Raw genomic sequence first — 21,721 nt, forward strand, 5'->3', positions numbered from 1 at the left:
ACATCTTCACTGAAATGTTGAGCAAACATCAACAAACAATTAGAGGGGAACGTATTTACAGAGGCTGAAACGATTAAATTGGTTAATCATGATTGATTGATTAGAGATAATTCTCAATTAATTTAGTAACCGATTAATCGTTAAGTGGAGTATACAGAGTCAAAAAAATGTGCTTGAAGAACACCATAGTGGGCATAAGACTGATATGACGCTGTCACAAATATGACATAACACCTGTAATGAACATGAATGAATGTTTATAACTGTGGTCATCAAGTTCCATCCGGTAAATAATGACACCTTTAAGGCAAAGTTGGTTTAAAAGTTGCATTAAAAGTCCATTAAAGGTACAAATTTGGCATTAAATTGTATAAATATACCAAGTAATGCAAAGTTAGCACTTTTAACAGACTTTTAATACAACTTTGCATTAAGAGTGTCGTTATTTACCAAATGACACTTCTTGACAACAGTCATAAACATTCATAAACTCCTTCCTGTTCATGACGGATGGTATGTCATATTTATGACAGTGTCATATCAGTCTTATGAACACCCCTTCAAATCAAGAGTTATCACATAATCAGTTTCTAAATTAATCATTAGTTGCAGCCCTGAAGCAGACAAAAGAGGATTCTGTCCTTTGATCGATTAGTGGTTCGGGAAGAGAGAAGCAACTGGGTATTAATAAACTCTTATGACACCTGATGGGGCCGGCTGCTGAAGGCCCTCTGCTTACCTTGCAGGTCATAAAGGGAGTCCGCGGCTGTGGCCTTCTCAGAGGGCGCCTGGGTGATGGGTTTGAGGTAGGAGCGGTAGCCCTTCAGGATGGAGGCCATGAACCGCAGGAAGGCTTCCTGGATCTCCATCTCCAGGGACATCTTCTTCTTGTGCCAGGTGAAGTCCGCTTCGATGGGGGTCAGGTCCAAAGCCGAGTCCTCGTGTGGAGTTTGGCGAATTGCCACTGAAAACCCAGAAAGAATCAGATGATGCAACACTTTTACTCACCTTGATGAAGAAAATTTACTGCCCTTTTCCATTGATTAAATAAAGATGTTTATTGATCTAGTACTACAAAAACATTAACATGACGTTAAATACTATAACTGAAAATCATTGAATTCAACAATGGGGAAATTAAATGTTCTTCTAACTCATTTAATTATCCAAGTATCTTCCCAGAAATGGTGGTACTGTGTTCAGGAGGGATGTCCTGTAGCAGTCACTCTAGCAAAAAATCTAAAGAGGCCTCTGACTGAAGACTATTGCTTTATGACACTCTCATCACTGTCATGACATGGCAACAGCTTGTTATCCGAGAGGCAGAGATAATATTGAACAGTAAAGTTGATTCCAGATGAAAAACAATACATTGTTGGCATGGTTACCTGTAATAACAACTTGAAAGAGAAAAAAAGAGAGCAGGAATCTTTCCAGCTGCTAAGAATCCAAAACCAGAGGAAATAATGGTCAAAAATCACCTCAATGTATAAAAGTTTACAGAACAAATCAAGACTAATAGAGCCACTCTAACATGCTGCCATGAGCAACCCAATTTATTTTGCTGTATTTCAAGGACACCATTGCCTTAAAATACAGCAAAACTTATAAAGTTTTCTAAAGTTTCTTTTTGTCTTTGACCAGTTGGTAAATGATAGGCGCTGGGATGTCATTTGTACCTGTGACCAGCTGGTGGTGCAAGTTGCTCAGCGAGTTGATCAGACTCTTGCAGGGCTTCTTTGGGAGGTACTTCCAGTTGCTGTGTTTCTTCTCATCCGACCTGTGACATTAAATACCACAGAGTCAGCCAGCTAGAAGTAAGAGAAAAGCTCAACGAACATCTGAACAGCACTCTCCCTTTGATTTTTATACAGCAACAAAGCAATTAAATATGAGCTAAAAACAAGACCAAGTTGCATAAGAAGATTTTTCTATTTATCTTAAAGGAAATTGAAATTGTTCCATAGGAATCAAAGTGGCTAAACTCGTTGCTGCAGCCTCCTGCAAAGAAAATAATCAGAGCTCCACATACAGATAGATGGTGTTGGTGTCCAGGTCCACACAGACAACATCTGGCGGGGGGTCGTACAGGTCAAAGTAGCGCGAGTCGACGCCCACAATGAAAGGACATGGCGCGTTGAGGACGCCTGCCAGAGACAGGGGGCACAGCGGGATGTAGGGGCACTGCCACTGGAAGGGGAAGATCATCTGGAGAGACAAAACACAGGATTTATGAAAACAGATAGTGTTTTTAAACACTATGGTAGATTGTAAATTTTGTAACATCACTGATTTCCAAACACAACTGGATCAGCATCTTCTTTAATGTTTTTTTTTTATGTTTTTTAGGTTTGCTTTGATGAAACTGGTTTAAAGCAACAGGTGGATTTTTGGAGATTGTGACAGTAGTGAGTGTTTAATGTGACGACACACAGTTCTGTCCTGGAACTAGATGGGGGGGGAAGAAAACAGCTAACAGGGTAAAGGTCAAAGAGCTAAACTGCTACCAGAACATCAACATGTCATTTTATGGTTACATTAGCTGTATTACTGTTAAAATGGACAAGAATTAAATCGATTAGCTTAAAAAAATGATTGCAGTCTAACATTCAAATAAGTCACAGTTTAAATAAATCTGTTTTATCTCATTTAAGTACTATTTGTTTTTTTTTAAATGTGGAAAAACAAGTAATGATGTCAACTTGTGTGGCAGCTAAAACACTTTCACAAATGCAGACAAACATGTTTAATGTTTGACTTGCTTGTGAAAAATCTGAATTATTTGGAACAAAAAGAAACATGTGATTTTTCAAAAGGATATCAGCTCAAATTACATATCCCCTTCTCTTAAAAATGCTGGAAACAGCAAAACCGTATATTCAGTATAAAGCATTAAATGTAACTGGCAGGATGCTAAAGCTAACAGCAAGTGATGCTGCCATGGTGTTGATGGAAACCGGGAGGAAAGTGAGCTCAATGTGATTTAATTGCAGCTGGTACTGTAACTTTAATATTGAATAATAACTTCACAGCAGGAAATTTTTCTTATATCGAACTAAAGATGCAGAATATTCTTGAATTTGAGCAGCAGCTTTTCAAAAAAACTTTTTTTCACTTATTTTTTGAAAATAAAATATGTTGTTATCCTCCTTAAAGAAATATTGAGGTTCAAAATTACCCAAATATAAAACTAGAAAACACATCTGTTAATAACAACTGGTCTCTGAAGTTATGATTGTGATAACATAATTTAACTTGAACACTTTTAAGTCTTATCTTGTCTACACAAACGTGACATTTTTAATTATAATCTATATAACCATCTTAACCTACATTAAGAAGATTAAAATCATCTCATTTTTTTTCCTTAATTATAAAAACTAAGAACAGAGCACACTTTCTTTTAACCATGATGAATATACAGTAGCACTACAAAATAGTCGTGCCGAGGCTTAAAGTGGAAACAAGATGAGCATAACGCATGTAGTTCAATTCAAACAAACTGATGCATCAACAACATGTCAGACACATCAGTTTAGTATTGCACTTCAATTTTCTTGAGCCAAATTTCTAATTTTTTACCTTGATCCTTTACAAACCCCCTTCCCCCACCAAAAAAACAACAATATGGCAGATTACTCACAGCTACCACAGCCTCAGCCACTCCGGTGAGCACGGCGGGCCTCAGCGAGTGCAGCAGAATCTTGCTCTCCAGCAGGACGAAGTGCAGCAGCGTGGCGCAGTTTTCTGCACCCAGATTCATCAGCAGAGTGCCGTAATCTGCCCCACTAATGGAGGAAAAAAGAGAGGCAGAGAAAAGAAAAACAAAATAATCAGAAAAGGGTGGAAAATATGAAAAGGTGCAAGCAATAATCATACATTTAGTCTGACATACAGCCTGCAACTAGATGAACATTTTAGATTTTTACTCTACTGTAAATTAAATTCATCAGTCCAAGAATCCTGCTGTGCTGTCCACATCCTGCTACCTTTGAGTCCCTTCACTGGTGACACTGGTCTTATGTTTTCTCCTGTCTGATTTTCTGTGAGTGCATACATGTGTCGCACCTGAGGGGTAAGGGAGTACACACGGGCTGAGACAGTATCAAAGTGTCATGTGCCGAGAGCTGCAAAAGAGAAAATGTCAGTATTAGAAAAGTATGGAAATAATGTCAAAATCACATTTGTGCAGCACAGGTAGTGTGGAGGTAGAGCTGGCACTCCATATACAGAGGCCATTTACTGTCTGAAAGCAACAAAGGCCAGTAGTGCCACAAAAGAAAAACAAAAAAAACTCACCGTTGCATTTGGGATCAAGGAAATCAATATTATTGATATACATTTCATTTAGAAAACAAAGTATTCCATTTGTAGGAATACGATTTGTACAGCTTTGAAAACAGCATATTGCAACACACAACCTTTGTAGGGCATATAAAAGGTAAAAAGAACATCACTGCAATAATAACATTGCTGAAAATGAAAATAAATGAGCCAAAAACATGTGACTCAAATAAAGAATAAGTTTTTCAAAAGATTCACTGATTGGGGGGAAAAAAAACTGTGTGCTGACCAGAATTGGGTGTTTTTTCAATACTTCAGTCAGAAACCAACAATTAGATTTTATTCCCTAATCTGTCAACATTCCATCCATGGGTGCCATCAGGTCACATTGACAACCCTCTTCAGTGTGGATGTAGTTACTGGAGGCAGAATGTTCACAGTCAACCATTTTTACCATTAGTGATGTGTTTAAATTAAATTACAGAAGTTATCAAAGCAGATAGACATGAAGCTGCTACAGGGGTACGTCTGCTATTAATAAGAGCTCATACATTTAGCTTCAGATAACAGGAAGTGTAATGAATTACAGTAAAGTTGGTCCACTTCCTGCTCTTGAAGAGTCCAAACCAATCTACCATGCAGCATGCTAAACAGAGATGGACTCATGATGCAGTTGTCTTGCTGCAGAAGCTAAATGTATTTTGCTGCATCACTTCTGCAGTCATGTTTTTGGTTTCAAATCATGTTTACTGCAGAGTTGTGTGACACACTGCTCTCACTCACACAGTGTGACATCCCCTCAGGTTCTAATATAAATAACTGTTGAACGTTTTTGGCAGAAAGATCACTCAAAGTAATGAATGGATGATTTAACGGTCTAAAGCAGGGCTGCCCTTGTCCAGTTCAGCTACTATCCTGAAACTTTTAGATGCATCACTGCTGAACATGCTTCCAAAAGGTGCAAGATGGTAGCTCTAGGGCACTGGACAGAATCGCAGTAAAAGTAAATCAGAGATTTTCTCAAAGATTAAGTTGAACACAGCTGCTTTAGTCTTGAATATAATTCCATATTTAGTTTGTAGACATACAGACTAAATGTGTGATGTCTTGCAGGTAAAACAATAATTTTAACAGATTAGATTTCAGGTGTGCAAAAAAATAATAGAGGGTTAGCTGTAATCCATGTACTGTTGTAATTCATTTTATTATTTTCTTTTCCTATAAGCTGGAGGACTTTCACTGGTCCATAGAGAGATGGGTCAGTAACTTTGTTCTTGAGAAATAACAGTTTTGTTTGAGCATGACATTTGAGGACAGTTATATTTTCAATTTATTCAGAAAACAGAAAAACATCTGTTCTGAAGGAGAGGAAATCAGGATAGGCACATCAGTCTGATTTGAATTTCCAGTGCCTCTCTGCTGAAGAGCTTCACAAATATAACTGCAGGTAGAAGTGGAAAAGGGAAAATACTCCTCTTGATTTCATTTTTAAACTTTGTGATCCGGGTAGGAAAACACGTTTGAAGGTCAACAGCTTTGGCTTTTAAAGTGCAACCTTGTTTCTTTTTCAGCTATTCTTTGATGACTTGTTTATGATTGATATCAATGCAAGGAAGTGTCTCACCTGGACAAGGATTCTGGGCCTTTGAGGAGAAGGAAAGGACACATTGTGCATGAAGTTCGAGATGTGCCTATGGAGGAAAACATGGAGACGATTAAAAAAAAATAGCTCTGCTTTGATGTGACTAACGACACCTAAATAACAACCAACAGGACTCCTACTTTTCAATGGGCAGTGGATGTGGGCCTGAAACCGAGAGCTTGTAGATAAACATCAGGAACTTGCGGAACGATTCGAAGAAGGGCCAGCGGGAGAGCAGACAGATGCATTTGTTGGTGTTTACGGAGCGGTTGGGGATCATCTTCTTCTCCACAGCGGTGAGCAGACCCAGCTGGATCTTCTGCTTCTCGCTCAGAAGGTCAACAGAGTACGGTTCGTAGAACTGGATGGCTGATCCGTAAACCTGCCATGGCAGAAGTGACAAATTATCAACAAAATATGGGGATTTTCTCTTTTGGCATTCTTTATTTCTGCGTGTTAATCTGCCCCACCTTATCACCAGAAGAGATGGTTAGGACGAACGTAGAGAAGACTGGCAGAGGGTCGCGGGTGTTCGGTGCCCAGCATTCAATCTTGGAACCCATCGGCAAACAGAAAAGAGGTACAGACTCCGACAAAGGAAAAGATTCATAGTCCTCTTCAGGGTAACGAAAGATTAAACCTGCAAAAGAAAAAAAAATACTTGTAATCCTATGATGCAATAACATCATGAAGTAGAGCAGAATCAGACAGGGTTCCTCATTTCCTTACCAGATCCAAAAGGACTTCAGGAAAAGAGAAAATAATATCTTAAAGCTCAAATGTCTTTACTGCGAGTCATCAAAACAACTATTCTGGATTGATTTCAGGAAATTACTATTGACTTCAACTTCAGTGCTGGGTGAGATGCCATTATGACAAGACACACACCTTCCTGTGTCAGCATGCAAACATGCAGACAGACCTGCAGGCACTGAGATTAAGGGCGTGGAGGGAAGTGCAGTTATCTTGAGTAGAATAAACAGCTCCTTCACAGGAAGACAGCCGGCCCAGAAAGATAAAGCCGGGCTGCGCGGGTGTCTTTGTGTCAAGGCTGTTTTACACTTATGTCGCACAATATAACGTTTCAAAGGGCAAGTTGTTCAGGAAGCGTTCAGTCAGTGAAAATGTCACGAGGGTGAAAACAACTGTGCGATCTGTAATGAGGAGAAGTGAGAGATAAACAGTGAAAGTGCTGCAGAAATACTACAGAAAAAGCTGCTCCCTTTTACACTAAAACACATTTATTTATCACCAAATGTATGTGAATTGCAAAAAGTAGGACGTATTACAACAAATTTATTTTTGAAAAAAATATATCGTTTTCTTTGAGATCGTTTTCTTTATTTTGTTTGCATTAAATTCCCAAAAAGGAGGTGTTTAAGGATACATCCACACAGCAAGATCTCAATTTCATTTTTTTGCTGAAATGCACTTATTTTTTGTACTTTTAATCAGACTTCTTTGTTAACCGCTTAACACCCCAAAGTGACCTGAACGGACAGAAGAAGAACGTAGACGTCACACAGCAGCACACAGTTTACGGATGTAATAAAAGTCGCCGCAGACTGTGGATCAATTCCGAAGTAGAGTAGTAAGAGCCAATAAAATTCTAAAGATCATACGACAAACGAAACTAATAAAAAGAATCGCAGCTAATAGCAAGAACATTTTGTGATGCATTGAGTCAAATCACATTAGGATTATGATGTGAGGAGCTTCACTGACGCACACTACAATCTTCAGCCATTGTTTACATCCGAATTCACTGTGTCTGGCTTATTCTGGTGCAGAATTTTGATGCACATCTCATGTCAATGCCGAAAAAGTGACGTTAAATGCAACAAGACCTTTCAGACTGGAGACACTTGGCGGCACAAATCTGATTTTCTTGAGGTGAAAAAATCTGAATTGCTGCTGTGAGAAAAAGGAGAATATGGGCTGCATTGGCCTGCTGTGGGAACGTCTATTGAGAGTTAGTTTAATAATAATTTTTCCAGGTTTGAATAATTATGAATTTCACACTTTACCGAACTCCAAAGCAACCTTATAATCACTATAAACAAGGCATTAACTCCTGCAGGCATATTGGCTCAAACTAAATCTGAGAAATCACAATTACTCACCTGCTTTGTAACTTATAGAGTTGGACGCCGATACTGATTTCTTGTAACACAGGAACACATTGGAACCCCACTGAAAGAATTTAAAACGGAGTTTCCTCCATCAATTCATTTGAGACTTTATCAGAAACGGTTGGCTGAGGAGAAGCTTTGTGACCCACCATGCCACAGTTCAGGTTCCTGTCCACTTTGCAGAAGGTGTGTGGCGGAGTCTCGCCCTTGCTGGTGATGATCACGCAGATGTCCGTCACTGCCAGGGAATTCTGAGGCTGGACCGGAGGGGCTCGGCGCAAAGTGACGAAGATGCGCTGCGAGTTGGCAGAGCTGTTGTTGACGTTGGCGCAGCGTCCGTACGGCGTGGCCTGGACGACCTCGCAGCCCTGGATCAGACGGTCCTTGCCCTCATACAGCACTCTGTAGTAATCCAAATCAGAAAGATGCTTGTGAGTAAGAGGAACAAGCAGTAAACAGTGCTGACCACCACACCACTGACAAACAGGTATTGCGGTTTTTATAAAGAGCAGAGGCAATTCCACACAGTGTCTACAAGAAAGCATTGTAAAAAAAAAATAATAAGGAAAATAGACTAGACTTGATATTTTACACAGGATTTAGCATTTTTACGTGCCAATTAATGTAATTACTTCAGCCATCACTGCTATCCTTACTCCAAGACTTGCAAAGAGCTGAAAATTCCCAAATCCAGGATGTTCCATGTCAGAAGTTGAAGCTCAAAGGGATATAGTAATGTAAGCAACTCCAATCAGTGGTAGGCACCGCCACTGATTAAAACGGCACCAACCATAAAGCACTAATTATAAGTATTAGTCCCAATTACACTAAAACACCATATAATCATGGTATTTAGTTGAAGCTAATGCTAAAGCGCAAAATTCAATTATATTTACACCACCCATATCAGAAAATGTCTGACGACATAGCATATCTATGCACTGTGGGTACAGCAAACATGTCATTTCCTGGTGGAGAATGTGAGCTGCTGCGTACACAGTCTTCACACACTTCAAAATAAGAACTTCAAAATAAACGTCTAGATACTTGAAGAATTTAAGTATCTAGACGATAAGGCGATAAGCAAAAATCGACAGCTATGAATCCTTCAACAGATGCCGAACTTTCTTGAACTGAAAGTTTAACAAAATAGCCAAGAAAATTAGCAGTTTTCAACATGGAAGAGTATTTCAGTTTCAACTGTTCTGAAATCTCTTTCTCAGTAAATTGGCTTTTCCTGACTGTGATTTAAGACATTTTTCCACTGACTCATTCAAGTGGGACAGTTAATAGATCCTTGCATCCTGCTCATAACAAAACAAAAACTTTAACACCTCCAGCCCAAATATTGTGCATCTCCCTGAGTTAATCCATCTTACAAAGCAACCAGAGCCCCACTGTGTTTTTTACATGACTGAAGGGCTTCTATAGCAGCATGCTTCATGTCTTCTCTTTCCATCTGGACAATACCGTGTGGGAGGCCAAAAGATCCTACAGCACCCTCTTACACCAAGACTAAAACACACTTTTTTTTGTCATCGTAAGCCGGTATGAAAGCCAGCATTGGCAGATATAAAGGTCCTGAAACACCCCATTCATCCTGAAAAGAGTGCAGGACGAACCTAAAGAGGCCAGGAAGGAACAGTTGCCAACAAATTCTCATTTAGGCAACAAAAATGTGCTTCTAATGGGCACGGCAGAACGGGATGCTCCAGAGCCCCGGGGCTGGGAACGCTTCCCTCAAAGCAGAGGTAGCAGACGGAGGAATAAATGATTCACCGTCTGCAAAATTTCAACTAACTCTTTTAAGGAAGAACTAGACGGTTTGACAAGTGTCCACTATAAAGTCTATAAAACGTAAATTAAAGCAATGAAAAGAGAATTACTTTTTGACTAATGCAGCTTCCTCCCCCTGAGAACTCAAATTTTCCTCCCATTTGTCTCTGCCCAACATTTTCTCTATGAGGTACAAAACCTTACTGTTTGAGTAAATTATGTCTGAGAGGGCCACAAATTACACTGTAGTTTGTTATTCTTTTAAATTCCAAATGTTCAGAGAAAAAAGTCATCGTTTCCAAAAAGATGTGCAAACTATCACTACTGCAGTTTCGGAGATTAGGCACACTCATTCCTCAGCTAATTCAACTGAGAGAAATGAGATTAGAAATAGCTTCTTAACTGTCAAGTGTCTGTCGTAGCACATTTGAAGTAAACATAAAGGACAACGTTCAGTTGCAAGTAAGTAAACATAAAGATGCATTTTTAAACAACAAAATAGCTGTGCAGTTGCTTAATTTGGGAAGTTACTGAAAAGCAAAGAGACAAAAAATTGTTGACACCCTCCTGGTTTCCCTGGAAAAGGCAAGAAAACCAGTGTGGTACAGTGTGGTAGACTACTCTACTTCCTGAAAAAGCTTTCTACTGGAAAAAAAAAAAAAAAAAAAAAAAAAAAAAATCACCTTTATTAAATCAGTCACAGGTTAATTCTCTCCACTGAAAACGTGAAGTATCTGCATATGCTTCAGTTTTTTCCCCACCACAACTCTACACGGTAAATAAGTATGCGCAATTTCTGAAAGCACAGCTGGTATTTAATGTTTGGCTTGCAGCGCCACCTGGCATCAAGTAGAATGAACTCAAAGACGACTGGAAGCACGTCTTGGCTTTACAAGGTGAAGGGAAGTCGGAAATGTCAGAATGCCTGAACACCATGACACTTCTCAAAACTGGAAACTCTAGTTTTTGTTAGTGGGATAAACAAAACCTAAGGTGTGGAGAACTTGGACCCCTCAGGCTGTTGTATTGTCGTTCTGGATGAAGCCCATTGACATACACGTACCGTTCATTCACACCAGTTGGATGCCGAGATTGATACGGTATTTATGATTGAAAAGGTAGATTAAATTTTTTCTCCTTTGTAGGAGGAAATCTATATTTACTCAGGTGATGAGGTTGAATATAAAGTCCCCTTAAGAAAGGCCAATGAACAGAGAGCTAGAGGTGTGGCTGCAAAAGTGGCTGTATCTTTCCTTATAGTGCCTTGCCGAAGTGTTCGAGCCCCTGCAGTTTTCACATAATGTCATGTTACAACAACAAATCTGCAGGTATTTTGGGGTGTTTTTTTATGTGACGGCCTCACACAAAGTAATACAAAATTATGCTACTTTATGTGGGTGCAGGGCGGATACTTTGTAAAACCACATTTCAAGTTTTAGGATTCTGTTTACGCGTCAATTTGGGTCCTTTGTTCTTTGGAGTCAGTTGGACGGATGGAGAGTCGCTGTGAAGCTTAATTTTTCCAAATTTTTCTCCATGCTGGGTTTCCTTTGAAGGAACAAGAGTCAAATCTCAATAAATGAAATCTGTGGTTGTACCATGAGAATGTGAAAAAAAAAAAAAAAGTTAGCAAGGTATGAATCCTTATGATTGACATTGTACATATATGAACTTTCTAGAACCTTCCAACACATTTCTGACTCACCCTATGTCAATGAGCGGAGGTTTCCCCCGATCCCTTTTGTAGCACAGGAAGAGCTCTGGACTCTTGAGGCTGCCATGGTTGAGGTTGGCCGGCTGGCCGCTGTAGGTGGTCTCGATGCAGGTGAAGCCCTCGGGGACAGTTTCACCGGCAGACCTGTTAATGACAGCCAGGTCGGTGATGGGCGCCTTTGGCCCGCCGGACTTGGTTTCCGACAGGTCCTGCTCCAGGGGCGTGGACTTGTCAGTCAGGCCCGCCACCACAAAGTAGTCGGTCACACGGTGACCCTTGTCCTCGATCATGGCTGGGCGTACCTGAGGATTGAGAATCAGAACATTAATTGGGTTGATTAACAAAGCAATGTTTTGTCTTTCTAATGAAATAAAACCTCCTCTGCTACAATCTCAGGAAATATTTGAATATGTATATTACATCCTAATCTGGGTAAAGCTGCTTGTGTATCACACTGCGGTCCATTCATTGCCATATACACCTACACCTATAATATTTGCCTCAAATGCCAAAGGTATAGAGGGATTGTTTGTTTGTAAACACTGGATGCACACAACTTGACTACAGCAAGATATACAAAATAGATTTTGCTTGCAAAGGACAAATAAAATATAATAATTTCTTCCTATTTTAGTCACAGTTTGCAGGAAAATGAAGACATAGCTCCATCCATCAAGGCAAGCAATAAACTAAGCCTTCAGAAATTAAAAATGCAGTGGGTTGAATGGGAGGTAGTGCGAGGTACAGAGGCACTGTGCTAGAAACAAAACCTCTGATAGCTGCAGATGCGCCGGTCGAAGAGAGGTGATCTGCAATGGCGGCAAGTTGTCAATTATTTTATCAGCCCAACTGTAAATAGTTTAAACAGAATAATGTGTTTGTGGTCTACATTCTGAAGGCGACATTCGCAGTAAAGTGGCTGCTGACGTGAAACCTAAAAACCAATGTTCTCAAACCTCAGTCAGATGAAAACACACAAGGATAAATATTGTGGCTAAGGCAATAAAAAGATCCCTTAAAACTTTAGCACCACAACAAAGTAAACAAACCAGAGCAACAAAAGCAGTGGCGAAGAAACTGGATCTCCACAAACACTCTTGTCACTGTATATCACAGAACCGCTTTGGTGGCAGCAGAGAGTCAAGGAAGAGTCATCGAACTGGGAAGAATGCTAAGAAACTTCATCTAGATTCTAAATCACAGGACGTAAAGCAGCTAACATATATTATTCAATGTAGCTTGAACAACTGGAAACCACAAAAATATGCTTGTTTTCAAGCTGCAACATTCCTCAAGCCCATCGCAGTGAATACTTTAACTACTTCTATAGGAAGTTCCTTGTTCTTAATTAAAACTGATGAGCAATGAGTCGAAGCTTCCCCAGCAGTCATGACTCATGGATCAGTTATACAGTTTCCGCCTGAAAACAACATGTTTCAACGGGTTACTTAAATATGAGAATACATATTTCTATGGCTCACAGCATACAGGGAAATATAACATTTATAAATATCCAGAGTTGACATCAAGTTTTAACTATATACTGGTCGCAGTGTTGAAAGAGAAAACCATGATGCCAGTCGATTTTGGAACATTTTAACCAAACATGCTTGAACTAATTCATCCTAACAGGTGAGGATCGGGACAACTTATCGTAGCGTTTTAAAAGAGTTCAATTATTTAAAATTAATTGGGTTGAAAACCAATTAAATCCAATCCAATCAAGGTCCAGTATTGAAGGTAACCATTCAACTTACACAAAAAGCTGAAGGTATTCAATATAAAAAGTAAAGAAATGGGTCAGTTTCTGGCATTAAGGTACAAATATTTTAAACAGTTAATGTTTCAAAACTACAAAAAAATATTGTTAACACCATTTAATGAGACTTTATAGAAAATGCTGCAGCGACTGGAGATTTCTCCAGCTGTACGGAGAGTAGAGTAACTACATTTGTTATAATCTGTAACTAAAACATTACAGAGTACTTATATTTACTTGGCAATCCGAAGCAGTGCATGAACATCTAAGAACAGATTTCTGGCTTGAGATGAAAAAGCAGCAGGTGATTGTAATAAATGCCACTGACTACCTGATAATAAACAGGTTTGATGCCCTGGAGAACAAGCTACCCGATTTACAGTAATTACACATACAACACAGGCTAATTCACCTTGCACATATTAACATCCATGTATAATTTTGTTAGTCTGCGTTAATATGAAAACAAGTTTAAACAATAAAATCAGTTGTATTTTTTTGAAAATTCATCTTAAAAGAGGGCCGCTATTACTTTCTTTTTATTAAAATTAAATACTTCCCGTCCATTCATTACATGTATTTAAAACTACTGACCACTTATTTATAGCTGTTTCTAATAAACAGTTTCTACATCTCTTTTTGTAAGTGTTACCGGCAATTCTTCATATTGATGAGACTCATTACAGGCATAAATGTGGATTTCTGCATTCTAAATGTGAATTTTCCCACTCTTGATGCACCATGCACGGGGGACTCAGTGAAGATGGATGTGCAAATTATACCTGATAATATCAGTCAGTACTACAGAATGACAATTACACTGTTTCTTGTTGCACTCAGAAGCCAAATGTGATCAGATAAGAAATGCAACACATTAAAAATTTTATTGCATGCCATATAGAACAACACGAGTATGACACTCTTTTTGTACCACCAGTCCTTCACAGAGAAACTCCCAACTAGGCGAAGGTTGGTGAGACCAGTTAGCCTAACACCGAGTATATCTTAATATAAATGATTATTCACAGTGGAAACTGTTTTTGCACTACCACAAAAATTTTAGATATACTTGGTGTAAAAAAAAAAAAAAAGTAAATATGCAAATTTTCCCCCAAAAAATTAGAGAGTTGCCTCTCTCCCCATTTTTAGATAATTTGCAACAGAATCGTTTTGAAACCATGACAAAAAGAGGATGACATATTAAAAAAAATAACAACAATGCACCGACAAAAAACCCCCATTAAACTATACTTTGAATTGAAAAAGAGAAGCCAGTGAAACTAGCGAAAGCCGGCAAGAGAAAATAAATAAAAAGTCAAAACGGTTCTACAGAAATAAGACTACCAAAAAGCCAGCACTTCATTTTCAAAGAGCTTTCAGAGCAACCACAGGAAGTTCATTTTTTCCAGCAGTGAGTCAGCTATGGCAGAGGGACAAAAAAAGAAAGCCGTTTGGATGGCCACTGGAAGCTCAACACCACAGGCTGCACAATCAGAAAACGGTGACATTTGGAAAGGTGACGAAGCTGAAGAAAAATAAATAAATAAGTAATACAGAAGTCATGAGTAATTGCTAATGTTGTCTCTAAGCTGGAGACGGGAACGCAGAAGAGGCTCCACTGGCTGATGTTGAGTTTTACTAACTGTGTGTACAATTACTTAAATTTATGCTTCTTTCCTTCGATCTAGTCTTGGCCACTTGCGTATACGCACTCGTCAAATGGATTCAAATGAAGTTGGCTTCATTTTCCTCCCAACAATTACAGTCGTTAGCCAGAAATAAGCACCTGTTTCTTTCTAGGTCAAACCCTTAAGAGTGCAATAGTTGTACAACAGTGCAATAAAAATAAAAAATAAAAAACAACCAAATAGCACCGCTGAAAGTGCAATGGATCACCAGATTCTTTTCACACAAATCTGATCAAGCTGAATGGAAATCCATTGTTTAGCAGGCATCCTGTCATCCTCTTCTGGGTGCTCCTTCTAATTGACTCCAGATGTTCTTTTCCACGGCACAATAAAGAACCCTCTCAGCGACATGCCTCCCACTAATTCTGACTGGCTCCAGCTTTCATTTTGATCGTGATGCACAACTGCCTTTGTGTTGTTGTGCATCACGTTGGAGTTGGTGTTGTGCAACACCAACTCCAAAGTCTTTGGAGCAAAGACTTGCTGAGACTTGCAAAGATTTACTGCATCATATCCATGGTAACAGCTCACCGGTCAAACCCCTATTCAAAAGGAAGCTGCTTGTTAGACCCGTTGATTTCTCCAAAGGAAAAAAAAAAAAAAAAAAAAAAAGCAGTCCTGTTTAACATCCTTTGACTAAAGCTGGATAATTCATGTAACACTGATAGTTTAGGCAGTGAGTGTCTGGTCTTCTTTTCTATGTTGGTGCATAAAAAGAGTCAACAGGAATTGACTGCTAAGTCTAGACAGCTGTTGACTGGAACTGAAAATGTTTTTTCAAAGCTTCAAATACTCATCCCTGTTTACAGATTTAACCTCTGACCCAAAAAAAAATCATTAATGGAACCGGACTCACCCCAATCAACGATTGACCAATCGGAAACTCAAAGGGGTTATCTTTTTAGAAATTGGTCAAATGTACCACAATAAGTTAGACTGGAAACGCCACTGTTTGGTGTTTTTCTTGTTTCCACTGTAAAAGCAGCTCATACAACCAACCCGTACCACACTATTTCTAGGCCCCCCTTCAGTTGTAGGTCTGTAGGACGATGGTGCAGTAGGTACAGGTTAGGATGGAGATACTGGCACCACACAACACAGTCCTTTGACCAGGCTACAGAAAAAAACATCAGCCTACAACATAGTGCTTCAGATTTCTCATTGCTGTAGCCTGGCGCCGCGTTAGGGGCTTGGGTTTAACATCTCCTTGATCAACCAGTGCTGCACCGCTCTGTGGCAACAAGGCATAATAACCAACAACTACTTAACTACTGCTAATAATCTTTGCACAGCCAATGACAAGCTATGCAAAGAAATGTGTTGCACAGCAGAATACATCTCATCTGAAGGAGCACAGAATGTGAAACCAACCAAGGTTGATGTTTTATTTCAGAAATGAAAGGACATTTCTGAATGCCGGTATGAACGTCATATAATGCTTTACTTGACATCAGGAGCTTTATCATCACTGCTGTATGGCTGGGCATCATGCACAAAGAACGGCATCTTTTCAGAGCTTTATGTTTTCTAATAATAATGTTACACCAAATGAATTCTAGAAACTGGGAGTATGCACAACCAACATATTGACAGCACTTTTGTTGAGGAAACAAGGTAGAGGTTGTTTTTTTATATGACTAAACAAAAGTAAGAAAATATAACCAACATGGTGTTTAATTAATGTCAAATAGGAAATGTATTCAACATGGAATATAGGAACGAGACAATCTGTTAATTTTGAGCACCAACATAAATGACATTTCACCTCCGCTGCAACAGTAATGTTAGTATATATGGAAAAAAAAACATCAGGACTGAGTCATCCAGTTCTCTGAAAGCCTGAACGCAGCTCACCACAAAGCATCACAGCAGGGGAACAAAGTACATTTAGCAGGAGAAAAAAAAACCACACACACACACACACTTTACTGAGCAACAGACAATTCTGTTGGAGCTTGAAGTCTGAAAACCAACTAATAAAAAACTAATAAAACAGAACAAACTTAACAAGAGGACATTAAGAAAACCACACAAACCTCTCTAAGACCTCTCCAAGATTTTAATTATATAACCAGATCCACTTGATTTAATTGCACAATTAAATCAAATAATTGCACAATTAAATCAAATAAAAAATTATTTGTTTTTTATTGACTGAAAAAAACAAATAATTAAATGTCAACAACTAACGAAACTTTTCGCAACACACACAGCTGATGTTTTTGCCTCATCTTAGTTCTACACAATAATAGACAAATAAATAGACAGCAAAGAATGAGACCCTTAACAACAAACTGCAGGTGTGTGTGCCGTCAGTGTACAGAACAGCCTCATGCCGGCTGTTAAATAGGGTGGAGGATCTGTAATGCAGTGGGCCTGTTTGTTTTCCAAATATCTCGAGAACCTGGCAAGGAATCAGAAACTACTTGAAATGCCAGAGTGACGCAAATAAAAAATAAAATAAAAAAATCAAGTGGCCTCCGGCAGAAATATGGGTGATAATTGGGTCTTTCAGCAGAATCATGATCAAAAACATGCATTTTTTTCCTCCCACTGAATAGCTTAAATTTAATTAAAAGTTGGATTTTAGGACTAAATATCCAATCTGGTCTGGAAACCCCTTGGAATCTCCCCAGAACGAGCTGTACGATGTCTGCGGAAAGAGGAACGTCTAAGGTTACATCCCACGTGAAATGATCTCGGATCAGCTGAAGAATGGAAGTTGGGTTTTTCAATGTTTTCAGCGCAAGGTTACGCAGTTGCAAAAAAATCTAACTAATTAGACATTTCACACATCTAACAGATTTATGTACAGGTTTTGCTGAAAAATGCAGATTTGGTCATGGAAAAATAGGCTGTGGAAGTGTTGATTAATATAGTAAAGCTGCATCATTGCTAGAACATCATGATGACTTGCATTTTTTTCTCTTCTCTTTCTGATCTGTTATGGTGACGAACTAATGAAAAATGTGTAGCTCAGCAAAGGTTCGTCTGATTAGCCATCTTTGATCTAACTCAAAGTCGGGTTATGAAACCATCTACCAGAAGGGAGAGAAGGCTTTTTTTTATGTTGGTTTTATTTCATGCACAGAAGGATTCTTCATAAAATCAAGATAATGTAGGAACAACCCTGAGCATCCTCTTCAAGACACTGTTACAACAACAAAGTGTCTTTGGTCAGAGTCACTGGAACGCAGACCTCTACAGGAGATCGTTCCTACCCACAGCCACCAGCATTTACAACAATTCCTTGAAAAAATGTTGATACTTTGAGCTGCAACATTAATTTTTCCTTTAGAATTAATTCCAATAATTATCACAAAGAAGCACCTTAATAGTGTATTATTTATTTGATTTTAAGGAAGACAATTTGAACTTTTTGCTAAAGATGGATCCTCAGCAGGGGCATCTCAGACACGGTGAACTAAAGGAATACATTATTTGTCATTTGATTCAATCTGACAGCATTTCTTAGTCGTAAATGGAATCACCTTATACAGAGCTTCCCCAATTACCCCTCAAAGAGCTTTTATGCTCAAGTCACGTTCACCCAGCAGCACTCACATTCACATGAGATGATGGGAGAAGGGAGCTGGAATCAAACCCACCACTTTCTGGTTGCAAATCTCTCCAAAACTTCACAAATTACCACCACTGCCACTGAAATAAACCGACTCCTGACGTACTTCACACCATCCACCGAGCTGAAAACCCCTCAAGTTTCAAACAGACCCCCCACAACCGTAAATTATCCCTCTCTCTGAGTAGTCCATGATAAATAAACACTGATGCTGCCATAGCAACCAGCCTCCAACAATGCCAAGCTGCTCGGCCAGGAGAAGAGTAGTGTTACCCTACCTCAGGAAATCGATCTCAAAGTTTACCCTTAGCGTAGCTGACGTTCCCAGCAATCCGCTCTCAGACTCCAAGGACATTTAGACACACTTAGGTTGCAGCTTTAGATGTGTAATAAATAAAATGGTAGACATGGCTTCCTTTAACTATCCACTTAATGTGCAGGGAACAATAAACCCACAGTGGTTCCCAGAAATGGAAGGGGAATTAGACTTAAAAGCTTTAAAAGGGATTGTAAACAGAAGTATGCACAAACATAAGGAGTCACTTTCAAGCCAAAAATGATGAACAAAACTGGGTCAAAGGGTAAAACAACCGAGTCAAACTCGCACATTACATTTCCTGGATATAAATGTCTGTGTTGTAACTTGAGCCGCTGCCTCTAAAGGCTGAAAGGTGGTGTTGTGCTCCTCCTTGGCCATCTGAAAACCTGTTCCTCTGGAGCTGCTGAGTCCTGATGATCGAGTGTCACCGCTTTGTCTGGGCTCCATTCAGCGTTGCAGGGTCATGATGACAAACCAACACAACACACACTGCGCAGCTTTCATTGAAGTCAACGTTCACCAGTAACCTTCCTCCACATGGAGTAAATGAATTGCTAAAGCTACTGCATTTGCCATAGCACTACAATGATTAGCTTGATTTATATGGTTCTCTATAAGGATATCTTGAGACAGTGATCATTTTATTATCAATATTCATTTATATGGAAAACTGGTAATCAAAAATGGATGCATGCATATTTATTCAGAGAAATCAGACAAATCTTTCATGTGAAAACATCATACTTTCAAAAGTTTGGATCCAAAAGCTCACTAAAGATTTCCATAAGATATTTTTACAGTCGTCAGGCTGTAAATATAGAACCAGAAAACACAGACTGTAAAGAATTATGGAACCATAGGCAGTGTTTATTCTCTTTAAGAAATTATTTTAAGCAATTATTCCCAGATAATTCAAGTTTTCAGAGAGAATTTTTATTTCTTTGCAAGAGCTAACGGTCATCTCCATAAGGTGAAGCCAAGAGATGCTATAAAACCCCAGAATTTCCCCCGGAAACTTGCTAATCCTGGTGCTTGGGGCAGTAGGGCAATCATCCAGCCGGCTGCCATGTTCTTGACTTAAAAAATGTTTAAAGTTGACAGGAAATTTGAAAATATCACTTAATAGTTATGCGTTATTGGGAGATTATAAGATTAATACCTAAACAGCGATTAAACAACAAGTTAAAAAAAAAAAAACTAAAATAAATAAACAATGCTAAGTCTGGTGGGGGCACCAGTAATGCCAGGTGGCCCACCAGGCTTATAAGACACCGTGAAAAACCCAAAAACCCCATCAAGAAGTTAACATTTAACTGCTTTGGGAGTCATTTACTGATATCTAAATATCTGAACAAATAATCCAAATATATGTCCAAGATGTGTCTTAAAATTATTTATTCAAATTTGTAGAAAACTAAAATGGCAGAAAAAAAATCCTCAAAAGAAAAAGCATTTAAGCTCCTCCCTGTTCACCAAAACAAAAACCCCATTTGAAGGAGGCTTGTCTGTGTATCTTAAGATAAAACCAGAGGTTGTAATGGGAGGCTCCAACATTAAATGAATCACGACTTCCAGTACAAACAACATTTTAGCACAAAAATAAGGAACTGGTACAGTTGTAGGAGTCATAAGAGTGACCAAACCGTCTGTCTAAGATGTTTTAGAATTGCTGAAGGGAGATGGTGGAGAACATAGTTCAATTTCTACCTCTTATTTAAAAAAATAATTCATTTCCATCAATCTTTAAAAACATATGTAACTGGCAAAATAAAAACCCTAGTATACATTGTAAAAGCTATGGACAAACTGGTTTGTTTGCAACCAGTTTGAACTGCCTTGTTGCTGAATATGCTGTCCAAATAAACTTGACGATACAAGAACACATGGTTACAACAACATAGGTTTTTATAATTATTTTACACTGAGGTTCTTTTTCCAGAATTAAGGATAAGATTTTTGTTCAACTATGTAATTTTTTTTTCTTCAACAAAAACAGAAAAATTGTGTGTTTGAAACAAGAAGTGGTACAAAATTGAATTTCCAATGACCTTGAAGAGGTTCTTCATAAACTTTCTGAAACTGCTGAGAAGCTGTTAACATGCTGAGCGAGTGTTAAGATTATGCCTTTTGAATCACTGAATTCCTCAGTTTTCTATTCTAGTGCCTTTCTGATCCTCAAGAAACGTAATTTCACTTGTCTATTGGTTATCAGACAAAGAGAGAAATTACCCTGCAAACCCTGAGAGTCGGAAAAACAACCAGGGAGCCATCTTTAAAATTAGGCTCATCCTTACATGCTTACATTAAAAACTGCATTTAAAAATAGAACTTTTTTATGTCATTGTTTGTTTTTATGTATCTGGAGTAATCTCGTACCACATTCCCTCATGGTTTGCCCCAGGATGATCTCATCCGTTTCACACAAAAGAGTCTGGAGGCTCGTTTCCCCAGGCGTGAAAGAGGCTCCCTCTGTGCACAAGCGAGCGTGCAGCGCCGGACAACAAATGACACTGCACGTTTACGTTATTTCTGCACAAGCTCTGCCATGCACATCTGATCACAGCTTTTCCTTACGCAGCTGCTGAAGATAACAGCAGATAAGAAATTAAAAAATTATAAAAAATAAAAAAAAGGAGTAAGCAAATGCTGTAATTATGCTGCAGACACGTTGCTCCATCCATAAATATGCAGCCAAAATGGTTCCAGGATGAGATAGTGTGTAAACCCACAGCCTACTTCAAGTGGCACTTTGTAGCTTTGGGCTTTGCAGGATCTGGAGAACAAAGTGGCGTTCCCTGCCACCTGTCAACACAATATGGTGTCAGCA

General features: G+C 38.9%; 1 protein-coding gene across 2 annotated transcripts in view; it reads right to left on the bottom strand.

The window, feature by feature from the left end:
• dennd4c (DENN/MADD domain containing 4C) overlaps positions 1 to 21,721 on the bottom strand; it is a 40,900-nt gene that overhangs the window by 11,644 nt on the left and 7,535 nt on the right. For both annotated transcript variants that reach the window (XM_044097768.1, XM_044097767.1), the window contains exons 2-12: positions 11,540 to 11,850; positions 8,208 to 8,460; positions 8,050 to 8,119; positions 6,397 to 6,566; positions 6,067 to 6,308; positions 5,909 to 5,975; positions 4,069 to 4,127; positions 3,644 to 3,788; positions 2,033 to 2,208; positions 1,680 to 1,780; positions 740 to 964 (exon numbers count right to left, since the gene is read on the bottom strand). In XM_044097768.1, the coding sequence (XP_043953703.1) occupies positions 740 to 964; positions 1,680 to 1,780; positions 2,033 to 2,208; positions 3,644 to 3,788; positions 4,069 to 4,127; positions 5,909 to 5,975; positions 6,067 to 6,308; positions 6,397 to 6,566; positions 8,050 to 8,119; positions 8,208 to 8,460; positions 11,540 to 11,838 (1,807 nt within the window). In that variant the 5' untranslated portion in view covers positions 11,839 to 11,850. The remainder of the gene's footprint in view (positions 1 to 739; positions 965 to 1,679; positions 1,781 to 2,032; positions 2,209 to 3,643; positions 3,789 to 4,068; positions 4,128 to 5,908; positions 5,976 to 6,066; positions 6,309 to 6,396; positions 6,567 to 8,049; positions 8,120 to 8,207; positions 8,461 to 11,539; positions 11,851 to 21,721) is intronic.

Source organism: Gambusia affinis, linkage group LG18, assembly GCF_019740435.1.
Source record: "Gambusia affinis linkage group LG18, SWU_Gaff_1.0, whole genome shotgun sequence".
Classification (NCBI taxonomy): Eukaryota; Metazoa; Chordata; class Actinopteri; order Cyprinodontiformes; family Poeciliidae; genus Gambusia; species Gambusia affinis.